This window comes from Oenanthe melanoleuca, chromosome 10, assembly GCF_029582105.1.
Source record: "Oenanthe melanoleuca isolate GR-GAL-2019-014 chromosome 10, OMel1.0, whole genome shotgun sequence".
Classification (NCBI taxonomy): domain Eukaryota; kingdom Metazoa; phylum Chordata; class Aves; order Passeriformes; family Muscicapidae; genus Oenanthe; species Oenanthe melanoleuca.
This window is the reverse complement of record NC_079344.1, coordinates 11,753,577-11,767,651: the sequence shown is the minus strand read 5'-3', so window position 1 is coordinate 11,767,651 and position 14,075 is coordinate 11,753,577. Positions and strand designations below refer to the sequence as shown.

Below are 14,075 nucleotides of genomic sequence, written 5' to 3'. Positions count from 1 at the left end.
CACTTCATCTCCTAAATGGGCTACAGGAGAGCTGGAGAGGGATTTTTGACAAGGGTGTGTAGTGACAGGACGAGTAGTGGCTTTAAGCTGAAAGAGGGAGGGATTACATTGGATATAAGGAAGAAATTCTTTACTGTGAGGGTGTGAGACACTGGAACAGGTTGCCCAGCCCCACCAGCAGTGGATGCCCCTGGAAGTGTTCAAGACCAGGCTGAACAGGGCTTTGAACAACCTGGTCTAGTGGAAGGTGTCCCTGTCCATGGAGAGGTGTCTGCAAAAAGATGATCTTTAAGGTCCCTTCTGACCCCAGTCTTTCTGTGATTCTGTGATTCCACAATCATTGCCACTCTTTCCTGTGAGTTTTCTGGGACAGATCCTGTCCTCTGCTGCATGTTTGATCACTGTCTACTACAACAGGACTCTGTACCACAGGCAGGCGACACAAAACCCAGTGCAGAGTGCACACACAACTCAAGCAGTGTCTCAAGCATCTCCTCAGCCAGGGCCAGCTCATTCTCTTTCATCTTCTAAGGGAAATGACAGGAGGTTCCCTATAGAATTGAATATCCTTTCATCTTGCTACTGCCATTTGTTAAGATCAATCATTTGACACCGGCTGCTGCCTTATCTGTCTCAGTTCTTGGGGTGAAATACCTCTGGGAAAAAGGTAAAAAGTCAGCAGTGAAGTTTAAAAATCTCTCCATGGACTAGAGCAACAGGCTTTCAGCTGCCTAGCATATGGTGCTGGGTATGGAGTGGGAATAGAAATGCCTGATGGGGGACAGTGAAGCCCTGGGGAACACAACAGCTATGGATGGTGCTTCTCCACTGCAGCCAACTCAGCAGAAGTCATGGGAAATGTTACTCTGCACCTTACAAGCCCAAAGGTTGCCTGAACACTTTGCAGCAGCCCTTTGCAGCTGTAAATCTCAACTGAAGCCCATGTGCAAAGTGGAGAAAGTCTTTTGGAGTCCAAAGAGTCTCAAAAATCTACTTGGAGAGTGCTCAAGCTGCATCACAGGGCACAGACAGACTCAGCTCCCCCTCCCAGAAGGATGAGCCCATTCCCCATCCTCATCCTGATGCGCCCGACGCGCTCCAGAAACGGCGGCACAAAAACAAATCCCACTGCCCTGGCAAACTGACAACACAACACCTCCTCTCACTGCTGAAGCACTTTAATCCCAACTCTTCATCCATGGGCAGTGCTGGCCACAGGACCATCCACAGGCTGGGAGGAGCTGGGTGGGTGTCTCGAAGCTCTCCCACACCCCTCACCAAGCCCTGACTTCCCACCTTTCCACACTGCAGCAAGAATCAGAACCCCCTCCCTGCCTCCCTCCGTGGGGCTCTGTGGGTGACAGCCAGGGGCCTGACAAATGCACACACTTATGTACACCAAGTAGCTCTGATTTGTCACTGCACATCGGGGAGCACCGGGGATAATTGGCAACCTCATTACACGAGGTTTAACTACTCTCCAGAAACGACAAACTATAATCATCACGTTGGTGCTTGAAATGAATTGTTTGGAACATTACAATCACCAAGGCCCCTGTTTCTGGTTGGAGCACCCTACAGAGACATGTTTTCAATTTGCAGTAAAGATGAAGAACACAGAAAGCTAAGTAATAAATTAGAGGGAGGTTTACAGCCCAGTCCACCTAGGACAGTGTGGTGAGGGAAAGGCAAAATGTAGTACTGAACCAAAATACGACTTTCTACTACCTGTGTCTGCAGCAAGCCTCAGGTCTGAAGAGAAAACAAAAGGCAAAATCTCCACCTGGCTTGAGGAAAAAGGGATGAAGAAAACAGCACAGGCAGCAAGAATAAAACACATTCTGGAAAGATGTAGCTCCTGTAAAAGAGAATATGGAGTAAGGCAAGAGGTGCTGAAGATATCTCAGGTGAGTTTAGTATGCTGAAGTTCCATGAAGCCTTGGCAAAACTATCATAAAGGATATGAGGAGAAAGGATGACACATAAATAAAAAAGCTTTCCTGAAAAGATGGAAGCTTGACACAGCAGTAACATACTCAAGCATGGAAAGCAAGTCCTTCTAGTCCATCATCTTCCCTGCAGCAACCACCTTTGCTCTACTTGAGAGGAGAACATAAACCTCCTCACCTGTGACACAGAAGTCATGGAAAAGCATTTTTTGGAGACAGGCTCTGTGTGCCTTCAGCTGCTGCTCAGCTTTGGCCCTGATGTGTGCAGGCTGAAGGCCTTTCTGAATTTTTTAATGGTTCTGACAAGAAGATGCTGACTTGGAAACAGCCAAGAAAAACCTGACAACAATATCTGTACCCTCATGAAACAGGAAAACTCAAAAGACTGACGGGACCTGATGCCTTTTGTGATCACCACCTTCTCACCTAAAAATTGGATTTCTCAGCAAGGTGTTTGCAGGGGGACAAGATCCAAATCCAAAAAAGCATTAAAGTCTAAATCTGGGCCAAAACCTCACCAGTGCAGCTGTGAATGAAGATCTAGCTGGAGCCCTCGCCAAAAGGTTGTCACAATCAGTGATGAGAAGTCAGGAGTTAAAAACTACTCTTGTTAGCCTTTAATCCTGCCCAATCCTATGAACTCCCACGGAGGATTACAGGCTCCCCACGGTCCAGGCCCTCCCTGCACAGCTGGGAGCTTTTAGCCTGGCACTAGTGCTCCAGAGAGCACTTTTTGGGAGAGAAATCCCAGACTGAGAGTGGCTCCCTCCCCAAGTACTCAGCAGATTGGCACACCGAGCAGGAAGAGAAGACAAGGCAGCTGTCAGCTGTATGTCCCAGCTCTCCTACACTCTTGAAAATTAACCTGGAAAGAAACCAAAATGTTTCCAAATCTAGGGAATTTGCAGTTCTAAAATTCATTCAATTCCACAGCGAGTTTTCTTTTAATTCCTTGTGAATGAGCTTCTCTTTCCAAACCTGGAGGATTCCATATCAATTTCAATCCTTTTAGGGTTTTAATCTCTCTTGCTAGACAGAGCGGCAGAACGTAACGAATTTCTGGTTTAAATCATTGCAAAACAGAATGCATTTAGGGCAGAATGTTTCAGAGGGGTGTTAAAGATCACGCCCAGGAAGCATTCTGAAATCAAATTTCATCAGAACTGGCCGCTCAATTCAATACATGTGACATTTCTGTGTGGAAAAAAGAGAAGGGTTTTAATGAACTCTTTCCAGAGCAGGTGGTGTGTCAGAGGCAGCGAGTGAGAGGGCAGATGCTGCACAGACTTGAGCTGACACAGCCGAGCATCTTCCCTGGCCCCGAGGAGCAGAGGGGTCCCCAAGGCAGTGCAGAGGTAGGAAAGCAAAGCTGTGCCCCCAAGAAGAGCAGGGACTACCCAGCCCATGCCTGAAGTGCTCTCACAGATCACAGGGAGAGCACAGGGCTGGAACAACCCTGCCAGGCAGGAGCAAAGAGCAATGGCAGCATTTATTCAGACTTCCACTGCTGTTAATCCTTCACTTCTCTGTGCTCCCAAATGGATCTGCTTTGCTGAACTGAAATACTAATCAGGCAAAGTGGTGCAGCATTCACGTGCCAGTTTAGCCCCTGGAAGCAGCTCCCAGGACTGTCCCAAAGCTTTCCTGCCTGAGCTGCCATGCCCCTGTGCAGAGCCCCTGCTGCCTCCAGTGCCTTTGATTGCCTCTTCACCTCGTGCTGTTCAAAGGCACCACTTCCATTTCAAGTTTAGAGCTCCTCTTAAGACTGCTTCTTTCCTGGCATGAAAATACCCCACAGGAAGAGATGCCAGGGCTTCCCAAAAGCTGGGCCCTCCCTCCTGCTTAGACTTTGACAGAGATGTAAAAGATCAATACTTTGAGCATGTTCCTTTTATATTAATCCTGGCTTTTTTGCGTGCTAAGGCTAGAGAAAGCCAAGGAATCTCAGCCAGCCCTCCATCTCACTGACTTTCAGCAGATCTGGTGGTGTCTGGAGCATCCTCCCACGTGCCAGCCATGCCCTGTCTCTAGCTGACAGCCATGACCCAGCTCAGAGCATGTCCCCAGCTGACACTGCCCTACCATGTCCTTTCTCTTGTGGCAGTCACTGCAAGGCTTGGAAAAAAATGTAAGAAAAAATAATGAAGCTCCTTCAGTTGCCAAAAAGGAGATGCAGTTCATCCTCTAAGGACATGCTGTTGATACAGAGGATGTTTGCATAAGCAATCCAGAGGATCAGCTCTTCCCCCCACACCTGCACAAGAGATAGACAACCCACACCTCCATGCAGACATGGACTTACAGCAGGAACAAGCTGCAGAGACAACACTTACTAAAAATGAGTCACAGTTATGGCCATACAAAGCCCACCTCCAGTCCCAGCCCCCTGCACAGACAAATCCTCTGCTGCAGCCCAGAAAAGCTGTGGTTGTCCCATCCCTGGAAGTGTTCAGGGCTAGAATGGATGGAGCTCTGAACAAGCTGGTCTAGTGAAAGGTGTCCCTGTCATGGCAGGGGGTTGGAGCTAGATGATCTTTAAGGTCAGTTCCAACTCATGCCATTTTATGATTCCATGGATTCTGTTCAGCTTCACAAATTTGTGCAAAATCCAAGGTCATATAAGGACAGAAGACATGACTATGCATGCACATCCATATTTTTAACCTCTGTATATAATTAAGAGCTTTTTTATCCCAGGAAAAAGCCTAAACAGTCTTAACTTTCTCCAAAGGAGAATCAACAAATGGATTAAGGAGACCAGGGACTGACACAGATTAATGCATACAGATATTCCAGCTGCTACCAAAGCAATGTATGCCCACAGGAAGATGAAACCATCACCTGTAACACTGCTCATCAGGAATGATGAGGTTTGCCTCACTTCTGACTGTTCCCACTTTCTGACTGTGACAACAGTGGCAAGGGACTTGAAAGGAGATGTCAGCTACCAACACCGTGTTGCATGTGACAGCCTCAAAGGAATAACTAAAAAGGTCATTCCTTGTCTTATGAGATGTGACGTAAATTGTATTTCAAAGTCCATCTGCAAAGAGGCTCCTGGAATACTGACTGATCCGAAATGGGGTCCTGCAGTGACAGGGCTAACGTGGAGGCCTGTGGTGCCTCCTGATGTAATCAATACTTGAAGCATATGGATGTGGCAGTTTAATTTCTCTACTTCAATGAGCAACAGATGCTCAGTGAACCCCCCATGGCCTCCCTGTGTGCAAGATGCTCAGCACCATCCTCAGGCTGAACTGCTGCCCCTCCATGCAGCAGGGATACATCACATTCTTTCATTTTTCTATATGAAAACCTGCAAACTTTTCCAGTGCCCACTCCAAAAGCTCAGTGGCCAGAAGCAGACACTGTGATGTGTGCACAACAACAGCCACAGAACTATCCATATGGACATACAATGGGAAAAGCTATTCAAGAGAAAATCCTTGCAACAAGGATGAAAGGATAGAGAAATTCATTTTACTGACTGAGTTTAAAAAAATTTTTCCATTTTCCTTTCCTCTGAATTTCCTCATCAAGTCTAAATTTCACATCTTTGACCTCCCCTTAATGAAAAACCACATCTACTATTCAAGGCATTTTTATCTATTTAGACAACATTTTTTTCCCCAAAGTCTCTTTTCCCTTCCCACCTGCATTTCATTCAACTCCCAATTAAGGTGACTGCACAGGGAGTAAGTGATTTTGTCCTCATTTATCTAAATGCATCAGGCAGTAATGAAACCCGCTCTACCACAGCAACAGGGAGTGGGAAGCAGCCACCAGTGCTACAGAAACACCCTCTCAGATGAAGGATTTTCCAGTACAGCCTAGAGAAAGGATATCTGCTCACACCCATCATGAAATGTTGGATCCTCAGCTGACTTTAATTAAAGACACCTCCATTTTCATCACTGCAGGACATGACGTGAGGCTTTCTCTCTAATTTGCTACAAATCATGCTCTGTCCTGCCATTTTGCTGCTATTCTGGGCTGGTGTCTCCCTCTTCCCATTTCAGTTTAAGAGCTGTGGTGATGCCCAGCACTCATTGCTTTGTATCTGGGATGCACTAAGCTGAAACTCAGGTGTTGGGAGCTCCTGATTTAAGTGCCCTTGCTGGCTTCTCTCTATTTTGAGAGGCAGAAGGGAGCAGAACAGTACACTAAAAAGAAGTTGTCAAACTGCTCTGGCAGCTGTGCTCCCCTTCATTTTTTTAGCAACTCCTTAGGACTATCATGCATTTCTGAAGCTTAAAAGAAAAACCCAATGCTTTCAAGTCACAAAGAAACCAATGTCTCTCTTTTGGACCTGGACAACGCCAGAGATAATTAACGAGAAGCTGGAACATCAGGTTACTGATTTCTTGGGTGACTTCTGGTGGGACAGGGTGGGAGTCCAGGGTGTTCTCCTGGCTTCCCTGGAGACCTTGAGACCCCCCTGAGGGGGTCAAAGACCCTGCAATGAGACCCAGATGTCTCATGGGCTGGATTTGTGCCCCTGGAAAAATCTATCAACATTGAGGGAAGAAATACAAGCCACAAAAATAAGTAAAATATAAATTAGACTGTTAAAATGTAGAAAAGATAGATTTTTAGAAATGTTTATATTTGAGAGTTTTAGCTAAGATGGAGGATTTGGGGCGTGGTATGCTTCTTCCTCCTTCTTCTTCATGCCATCCATGTTGGAGTGCCACCCTGGCATCCCTTGATTGGATGGGGACAAAGTGTAACAAAATAGCAGTGTATTGGAAATTAATTGTAAATATTAGGTATGTAATTTAGAGTATAAAAGATAAGACCTGCCTCTGCCAGGCAGATTGCGCCCTGGATGTCTGTCTGAACAGATCGCTGTTAGCTGGACAAAGAACTTTTAAGAAACAATAAACACCCTTGAAACCTCTGAGAACAGCCTCCTCCAGTGTCTCCAAAGGAAGAAACCCACATTCCAGACCCCTTTACGCGCTCCTGGGGCGGTCTCAGCTCTAAGGAGACCCCGCAGGCTGCGGCAGGCCGCAGGACGAGCTGGGCCCCAGCACGGGGAGTCTCACCTCTGAGCTGCTGGAAGCAGGAGGAGGTGCTGTCCCCATCCAGGGGGTGCCGCAGCACGCCGTTGCTGGGCTTGGGGCGCTCAGGCAGCATGGCCTGCTCGCTCTCCCCGGCGCGCTCCGGCCGCGGCGGCAGCGCCTGCGGGAAGCCGAACATGGGCAGCGACGAGAAGAAGAGTAAGGCACCGCAGAGCAGGAAGCCTCCCCACCAGGCCCCGATCCAGCGAGGGTCGTCCGGGGTTATGTCCAGCTTACCTGCGGGGAGAGCAGACACAGTCAGAGCCGCCCGTGGGGAGGGGAAGGCAGCGGGGTGGACGAGCCCACTGCCAGGTGTGGGAGGCCAGGTGCTCCCCTGGATTCCCTGGGTGCCTCCAGACCCCCCGGGCAGGCGGCTCAAAGGCCTTACAAGTCACAAAAAATAAGCAGAGTGTAAATTAGATTATCACAGAATCACAGAATAATGAGGTTGGAAGAGACTTCTAAGATCATCGAGTCCAACCTATGTCCTAACACCTCAACTCAGAGTCTAGACTATAGCACCATGTCCAGCCTTTTCTTAAACACATCCAGAGGTAGAAAAGTGAATTTACAGTATTGTTTATAATAAGAATTTTAGAGCTAAGATGGAGGATTTTGGACATGGGATGTCTCTTCTTCTTCTTGTCATCCATTTTCTGAGCCAGAATGGCACTTTTGGATTGGTGAGAGGGAAAACTGGACAGGGCAATGTAAGGGTCATGTATTGGAAAGTAATTGTAAATATTAAGTACGTAATTTATAATATAAAAGATAAGACCTGCCCTCTGGCAGAGCAGTGTGTGCCTTGACCAGCGTGCTAGATAGACCTCTGTAACTTGGAGAAAAAATTCCTTAGATAAGAAAGAATAAACAACCCTGGAAACCTCAGAAAACAGCATCTGCCTTTTGTTTGGCTCTCGGGCTGGGAAGAACACGGACTCTAAACCACCAAATGTCCTGCTGAGAGGGATCTCAGGCATAAAGAGACCCCAAAGGCAGTGACAGCAAGGTGGTTTGATTTACCAAAATAAGAGTATTGGTCTAATACCAACACTCAGCTGTGATGGACAAAAAGACTCTCTAACAGTTTAAAGTTAGAAAGTGTGTGTTTATTCATTAGAGGTAATCCTCTAATACTGCAAAATCACAGTTGATCACAAAGTCTATTTATTGACAAAGCTTCAAACAAATACATATTCACAATAACAGCCCCTCCCATGCCCCACTTCCTATGGTAATTAGCTTGAATAGCTATTAAGCATTGATTGACTTCTTAAATTAAGTCTGGGGTCGTTTTCATGGGGAGGGGTCTTAAAAGGAGGAAGTAAGGTGAGTCTTCCTCACTCTAAACTCTTGACCTTTTCTGTCAATGACAATACAAATGATTCCTGGGGATAGTCTAGTTTTCCAAAGAATAGGTTTCTGGTTGCATTGTCCACATTCCTTTGGATCTGCTCTCTAGTTTTGTCTTTTCCCATTGTAAGCACAGCTGAGCAAACATAAAATGACAGACAATCAATTATTTAAGTTTCAGATAACTACTCCCTTCTAACTTTTAATTATTTTCAGCAAGGTAACTAAAATCCTAATGTCCTAAGATTAGTGTTTCAGGTTGTTGGGAGGTTATTGGCCTTTGATGGGTGGTGAGTGGCACAAGACACGAGGTGGGAGCCCCCAGTGCACCCCACAGCTGTAGAGTGTGAGCCCCCAGTGCACAGTGTCCTCCATATCCAAGAGATCCTTAGGACAGCTCCCATCACCTCCTCTATCTAAATGGTACACCCAGCTTCTGCCACACCCTGTAATCAGAGCTTCTCCCAAGTGTTTTTGGCTCTGCCAGTTCTGGGAAGCTGCTGTGTACCAGTGTCCCTGCCCTGGCACTGAGGATTTGGGCATCCCTGTCCCAGTGCACCCCACTCACCTGACACACTGTCTGGCACAGACCTGCTCACCACCCTGTTCTCCCAGGAGCTCAATGCTCCCTCTGCTCTGAATTCACAGCCCTTTTCAGCAAAAGAGAGACTGGCATTTGGGCTTTAGGGGCACCTCTGACTGTGTGGAGGGAGAAACGGTCCTAAATATTGGAAAAGAAACCCACCCACAGCATCAAATGGGCTCAGGAAAGTACAGATATAATCAGAAAAGGAAGGAAAACAAAATAAAAGGCTAGAGTATCCTGTAGGCCATCACTCAGCAGAGGTAAGGCCTAAGAAGGGTCTGGAATCAGTGTGGGGAAATACAAATAAACAGCAGGAGAGGAAAAGCTGTTTTCATGTTGCTGCCACAGCCACAGGGGTGCCCAGTGCTGGAGCTGATTCCTGGGGGAGACCTGGTCCACATGGCTGGAATAACAAGATCCTCTGTTCATGGTGACTGTCTGGTTACTGCCACTCTGAAAAATCTGTCTCAAGTGAGGCAATCAAGCTGTCTCTCAAGCAGAGACAGAAGGAAACTCTTTTCTCCTTAGGGAAAATAGCACGTAGCTCTCAAATACAGATAAAGTTTGAAAAATAGTGTTGTGGAGGGACTGGATTCTTCTGCTGTCATTTCCTCCTGCCTGAAGAGCATTTTTTTCAGATTCTTGGGAACACAACAGTATGAAGAGTCAGGCAGATCAGAGTCTTCTTCATGGTCCCTTCCTAAAATAGCAGCTGGGTGGTGGGCAGTGCAGCAGCACGCCCTGCCCAAAACAGGCAGCAGGACAGGGCTCAACCCACTGGAGCTTGCTCTCCTTGTGCTGCCTCGAGCTGCAGGGCAGAGCCAGCTGCAAAGTGCAAACTCTTTCCCATACAAAAATAAACACAGGCCATGTGTGCCCCAGCTTTTGCATGCCAGCGACTGACCGTGGCCAAAGGCAGCTGGACCTGGGAGCACTGCACCCTCCCTGTAAAGTGCCTGAGCCACAGCCCTTCCAGCCTCCTCAGCAGTAACATTCTACAGCTCTCTGTGGCTCAGTATTTGTCTGGGGCTTTTTGAGCTGTAAATACTGAGCAATGTCTTATGTTAAAAATGGCCAGAAGACACCAAATTAACTTTTTAGCTAGGTCAGCGTCTTGCCTTTGATGGTAAGCAGCTGCAGCTGCCCAGAAAGCCTACAAGAATAAAATCAGCATATATTATTCTTGTGGCTAGGGGGCTTTCTAAGCAGGATTTGGTGTCATGTTCATTTTTTTCATATATAAACTTGTCCAATTGCTTTAAAATCCATTTGGAGATTTTTAGCACCTTATGGTGAGGAGTTCCACAGCTTCACCTACTGGGAGATAAAATATTTTCTTCCCTACATTCATATTTTAGTGTAAATTATACTAAATGGTCAAATATCTAACAGGTTTCAAACAGCTTCTCTGCCAAACAAGGCTTTGGTAAAGCCAAGGAATGAAAAGGGGCCAGGTGGTGTTTTGACCAAACTGCAGCCAAATGTCTCAGCCAGCCCAAAAGATACTTCTTTCTCATTTGATATTATTTACATTTCTTCAGCTGTCATGTGCTTGTGAGATCAAAAAAAGGCAGTAACACTTTAGCAGATCTGCACAATTCTGTTCTGAATCCTGCGAGGTTCAACTCCACCCAAATGCATTCTGTGACAACGCATCTGCAACATCCAAGGGCTGAAACACACCCTGCATAAGGGTCTGTGGGACCCAGTGGAGCTGAGAACTGTGGAAAAAGCACCTGAACAACTGAGGGGAAAGAATCAGGTTAGCTGTGTGCAGCCAGAGGGCTGGGGAGCAGCAGAGAACAGCCTGGTACATGTTGCCCTCTCATGGCTGAGAACACACAGTGCAGGCAACAATAAAAGCAGAATTTAGTCTAAATGAACAAAAAGACAGCTGGCAAACAATCTGCTTTAACCCGAGTGAAGTCAAGGTGAGCAATAATTATTTAAAGCTTTGGAGAAAGGCAAGAACTCCGTGGGACTGATGCTGCCCATCCAAGCAAGGTCGTGGTGAAGGTGCTGGTGTGCCTCCACCAGAACCTGGATGGCTCCCACACACCCCAGATTTCACCCCGTGCTCTGGACACAGCTCCCCCAGCATGACAATGCCACAGTCCTACTTCAAGGCGTCCTTGAAGACCTGGGATGAAACCCATCTCATAGCAGAAAGCACAGAAAGGAAGAAATTTTAACCATTACAAATCTGTTATTTATGAGAACATAGTTGAAACCTTTTGAAAGCCTTTTAAAACTCTTCTAAAAGTTACACTCATACATGCAAGAGGCACTGAAGATAGAATGACAGTTTCCTGCTTGTGAGCATCAGCATTTTTGTCCTGATGATAAAAATTTAGCTTATTTCTTTTGAAACCAAACCCAGTTCTCCTTACTTGTGTCAATGAAGACAGCATCCACATAGATTTTGGTACAGAAGGAGCCCAAGATAAATCCACAGGCTGGTCCAAATACCAGCATCGTAAACAGGATCCCTACAAGGAGAGAGAAAAGAGAAGATTAGTACCAGGCTCTGGTTATTCATTGCAGTTGTTCTGCTTGTCTGCTGTAAGATGGTATTACCTTAGTGATGCCAAATAGATAGGGACAGTCTCTGTGTTGAGTGCTCCAGGCAAAAGAGCACCTTAAATGTGTTTTGCTTTTCCATATCTCTTCAGGAAAATGAACAGATGGAGGTGTGATAATGCTGAAGGATTTCTATTGAGCTGAGAAGACAGTGTGGACATATGCTGTGTTTTGGTCGGCTGGCTGCTCTAAAAGATGTCTTACTCAACAGCACCAGGTAAAGCTGACCTGCCTTCTACAGGCAACTTGTCTTTGCCACCTCCAGCTAAAGTCCTGGTAGACAGAATTTTCAGACATTAGGGACAGCAAAGATTTTAAGCAAGTGCTGTCACAGACTACTGGATAAAGTCCCTTTACAGAAGTAGGAGCATTTTCCAAATCTGTGAAGCCCTTCTCCCCATCAGACACCTAATTTTCACGCTGTGTGGCTCTTCCAGCCTCTCACAACTGCTTGCTCTTTCTGCAAAACCTGCATGAAATTGCCAGTGGAATGGCAGGAGAAGAGCTATTACGAGTAAATTACTTATTTGTTTCAATACAGTATTTAGAAGCATTTATTTTCTCTCCCATTTTGGCCCTGAAACAGGAATGCTACAGGCACAGCGCCAGCTCTCAATTATCCAGGGCAGAAAGGCGGGAGGACACAAGGATAATCCAGAAAAAGAAGCAGCAAAGATAACACAAAACATTTGTAAATTAGACAATAAGGACACATTACGTACTTTCACATTTGAGATAACAACATTATTTGGGAAAAAACAACAAGAAGTCCCCCAAGGACCCTTGTAAATGGCTTTCTGAAGGGAGCAGGGCCAGTCTGAGCAGCGTGGAGCAGAGCAAGAGCCTGCCTGTTCTCTCTGGGGCAAGGAATTGCTGATGGACCCATGTGCCTGTGAGGGGCACCTCAGCAGGGATGTGCCAGCACCACTCTTGGTGTCCCTGCACTCCAGAGATGGCCCATGAAGGAGCTTTTTTGCATCTGGGTGCTTTGCTCACTCTCCTCCTCTCTCTGGGGGTGTTGCCTGGCATCTCAGTGCATTTATAATGCACTTCATCACAGCTATCTCAGCCCTCACGTTCCTTATCCGGAATCTTTTTAATTCCCAAATTCCCTCTCTGTGCATTTCTCAAGAGCTGGAGAAATTATCAGAGCTGCAAAAGAATTCTCAGACCGCCATCCCCAGGCAAGGCAAACCACACCTGCCAAGCAGAATAAACTGGTATGGTCAGAAGCAACTGCACCTTCATTTTTAAAAATCAGGGTGCAAACTAATTCCTCCAGGTTGTAGGCACTGGGATTAATAACCAGGGATGAAGCAGAGATGGCTGCAGCCAGCTGCTCACACACAAACCTGGGGCAGTGGAGCCTTCACAGCTCTCACCTACAGCAGCACGAGGGACAAGTGAAGGAGGAGGCAGGACCAGAAGTGGCAGGCTGTACGAGCTGCAGGGAGGGGTCACTGCTGCCAGGGCAGCAGCAGGAGCTGCCAGCCCCTGCCCAGCCTCTGCCAAAGCTGCAGCACTGTGTCACAGCCCGTGCTGCCAGCTCAAAATAATCCCCAGGGTCTCTCCCTGTGTGTCCCCTGTCACAAGCTGACCAGCCATCTCCTCTCCTGCTGTCTCCTTGTCCTGGGGTGTTTGGGCTCCTTGATCCAGCTGTACACTGGGGAATTTGTGCTCCTTGAGCAACAGAGCTGCTTAGGAAGTCTGTGCCTTGCTCCTCTGGGGATCTATAAAGCCTCACAGAGAGCATCCCTGGTTACCTGCAGAAGCATTTCATGGGGTGTGAAATGAGGGAAGAGACAGGCTGGGAAAGCAGAAAAAAGGGATTTCTTCCCCCAGCACACCTCAGCCCCATCTCTTGTCCTTCCCAGCCCCACTTGTGGCTATACAGTTTCCATCAGGATTTTATAAAATATCCATCTCACATTGTTTTTTGGTCACTAGATGGCATCAGTGTTTGGCATTCAGCCCCCATGCCATGTGGAGCAGGCTGGGTGGCATCCTGCCCAATGGTGCTGCTGGGGTCCTACAGCCCATGGAGGGTGGCACTGGCACAGGGCACTGCCAGCACCCAGGATCTGCCAAACACACACTCAGGCTGTGCCCCTGCCCTGTCTGCACGCAGAGAATCACAGGTTTTAGGACAAACTGCTCTATAACTGTGAAGTTTTCAGGCACAGACTTGAAGGAGACAGCATTTAGCAGAGACTGCCATGGCTACTCCCATGATGAATGATACAGCATTCAAATACATTTGAAAATGGAACATTAATTCTGAATTTGTATGAAAACATGGTCAAGCACATAAGGACAGGCTGGGCCCCAGATCAGCTGCAGCAAAGACAAATTGCTACTCAGGCAGAAGAACAAGGGCCAGCCAGTTCTACCCACTAGGCAACACCTTTGGTTGCAGCAGGGCTGGGTTGAGGAGGGATGGAAGTTTGTCCTGTGATGATCTCCAAACCATTGAGTTTACTGACCATGTGTGTACAGGGAAATTCACAGAACTGGTGTTAGTTTCATGGAGCAAAGTGCAAGACA

The 14,075-nt window shown here is 47.1% G+C and overlaps 1 protein-coding gene across 1 annotated transcript in view; it reads right to left on the bottom strand.

The window, feature by feature from the left end:
- The window catches only part of SLCO3A1 (solute carrier organic anion transporter family member 3A1), a 136,271-nt gene that overhangs the window by 25,391 nt on the left and 96,805 nt on the right, over positions 1–14,075 (bottom strand). Inside the window, exons 3-4 of the mRNA XM_056499868.1 lie at positions 11,342–11,440; positions 6,998–7,249 (exon numbers count right to left, since the gene is read on the bottom strand). Coding sequence (XP_056355843.1) covers positions 6,998–7,249; positions 11,342–11,440 — 351 coding nt within the window. The remainder of the gene's footprint in view (positions 1–6,997; positions 7,250–11,341; positions 11,441–14,075) is intronic.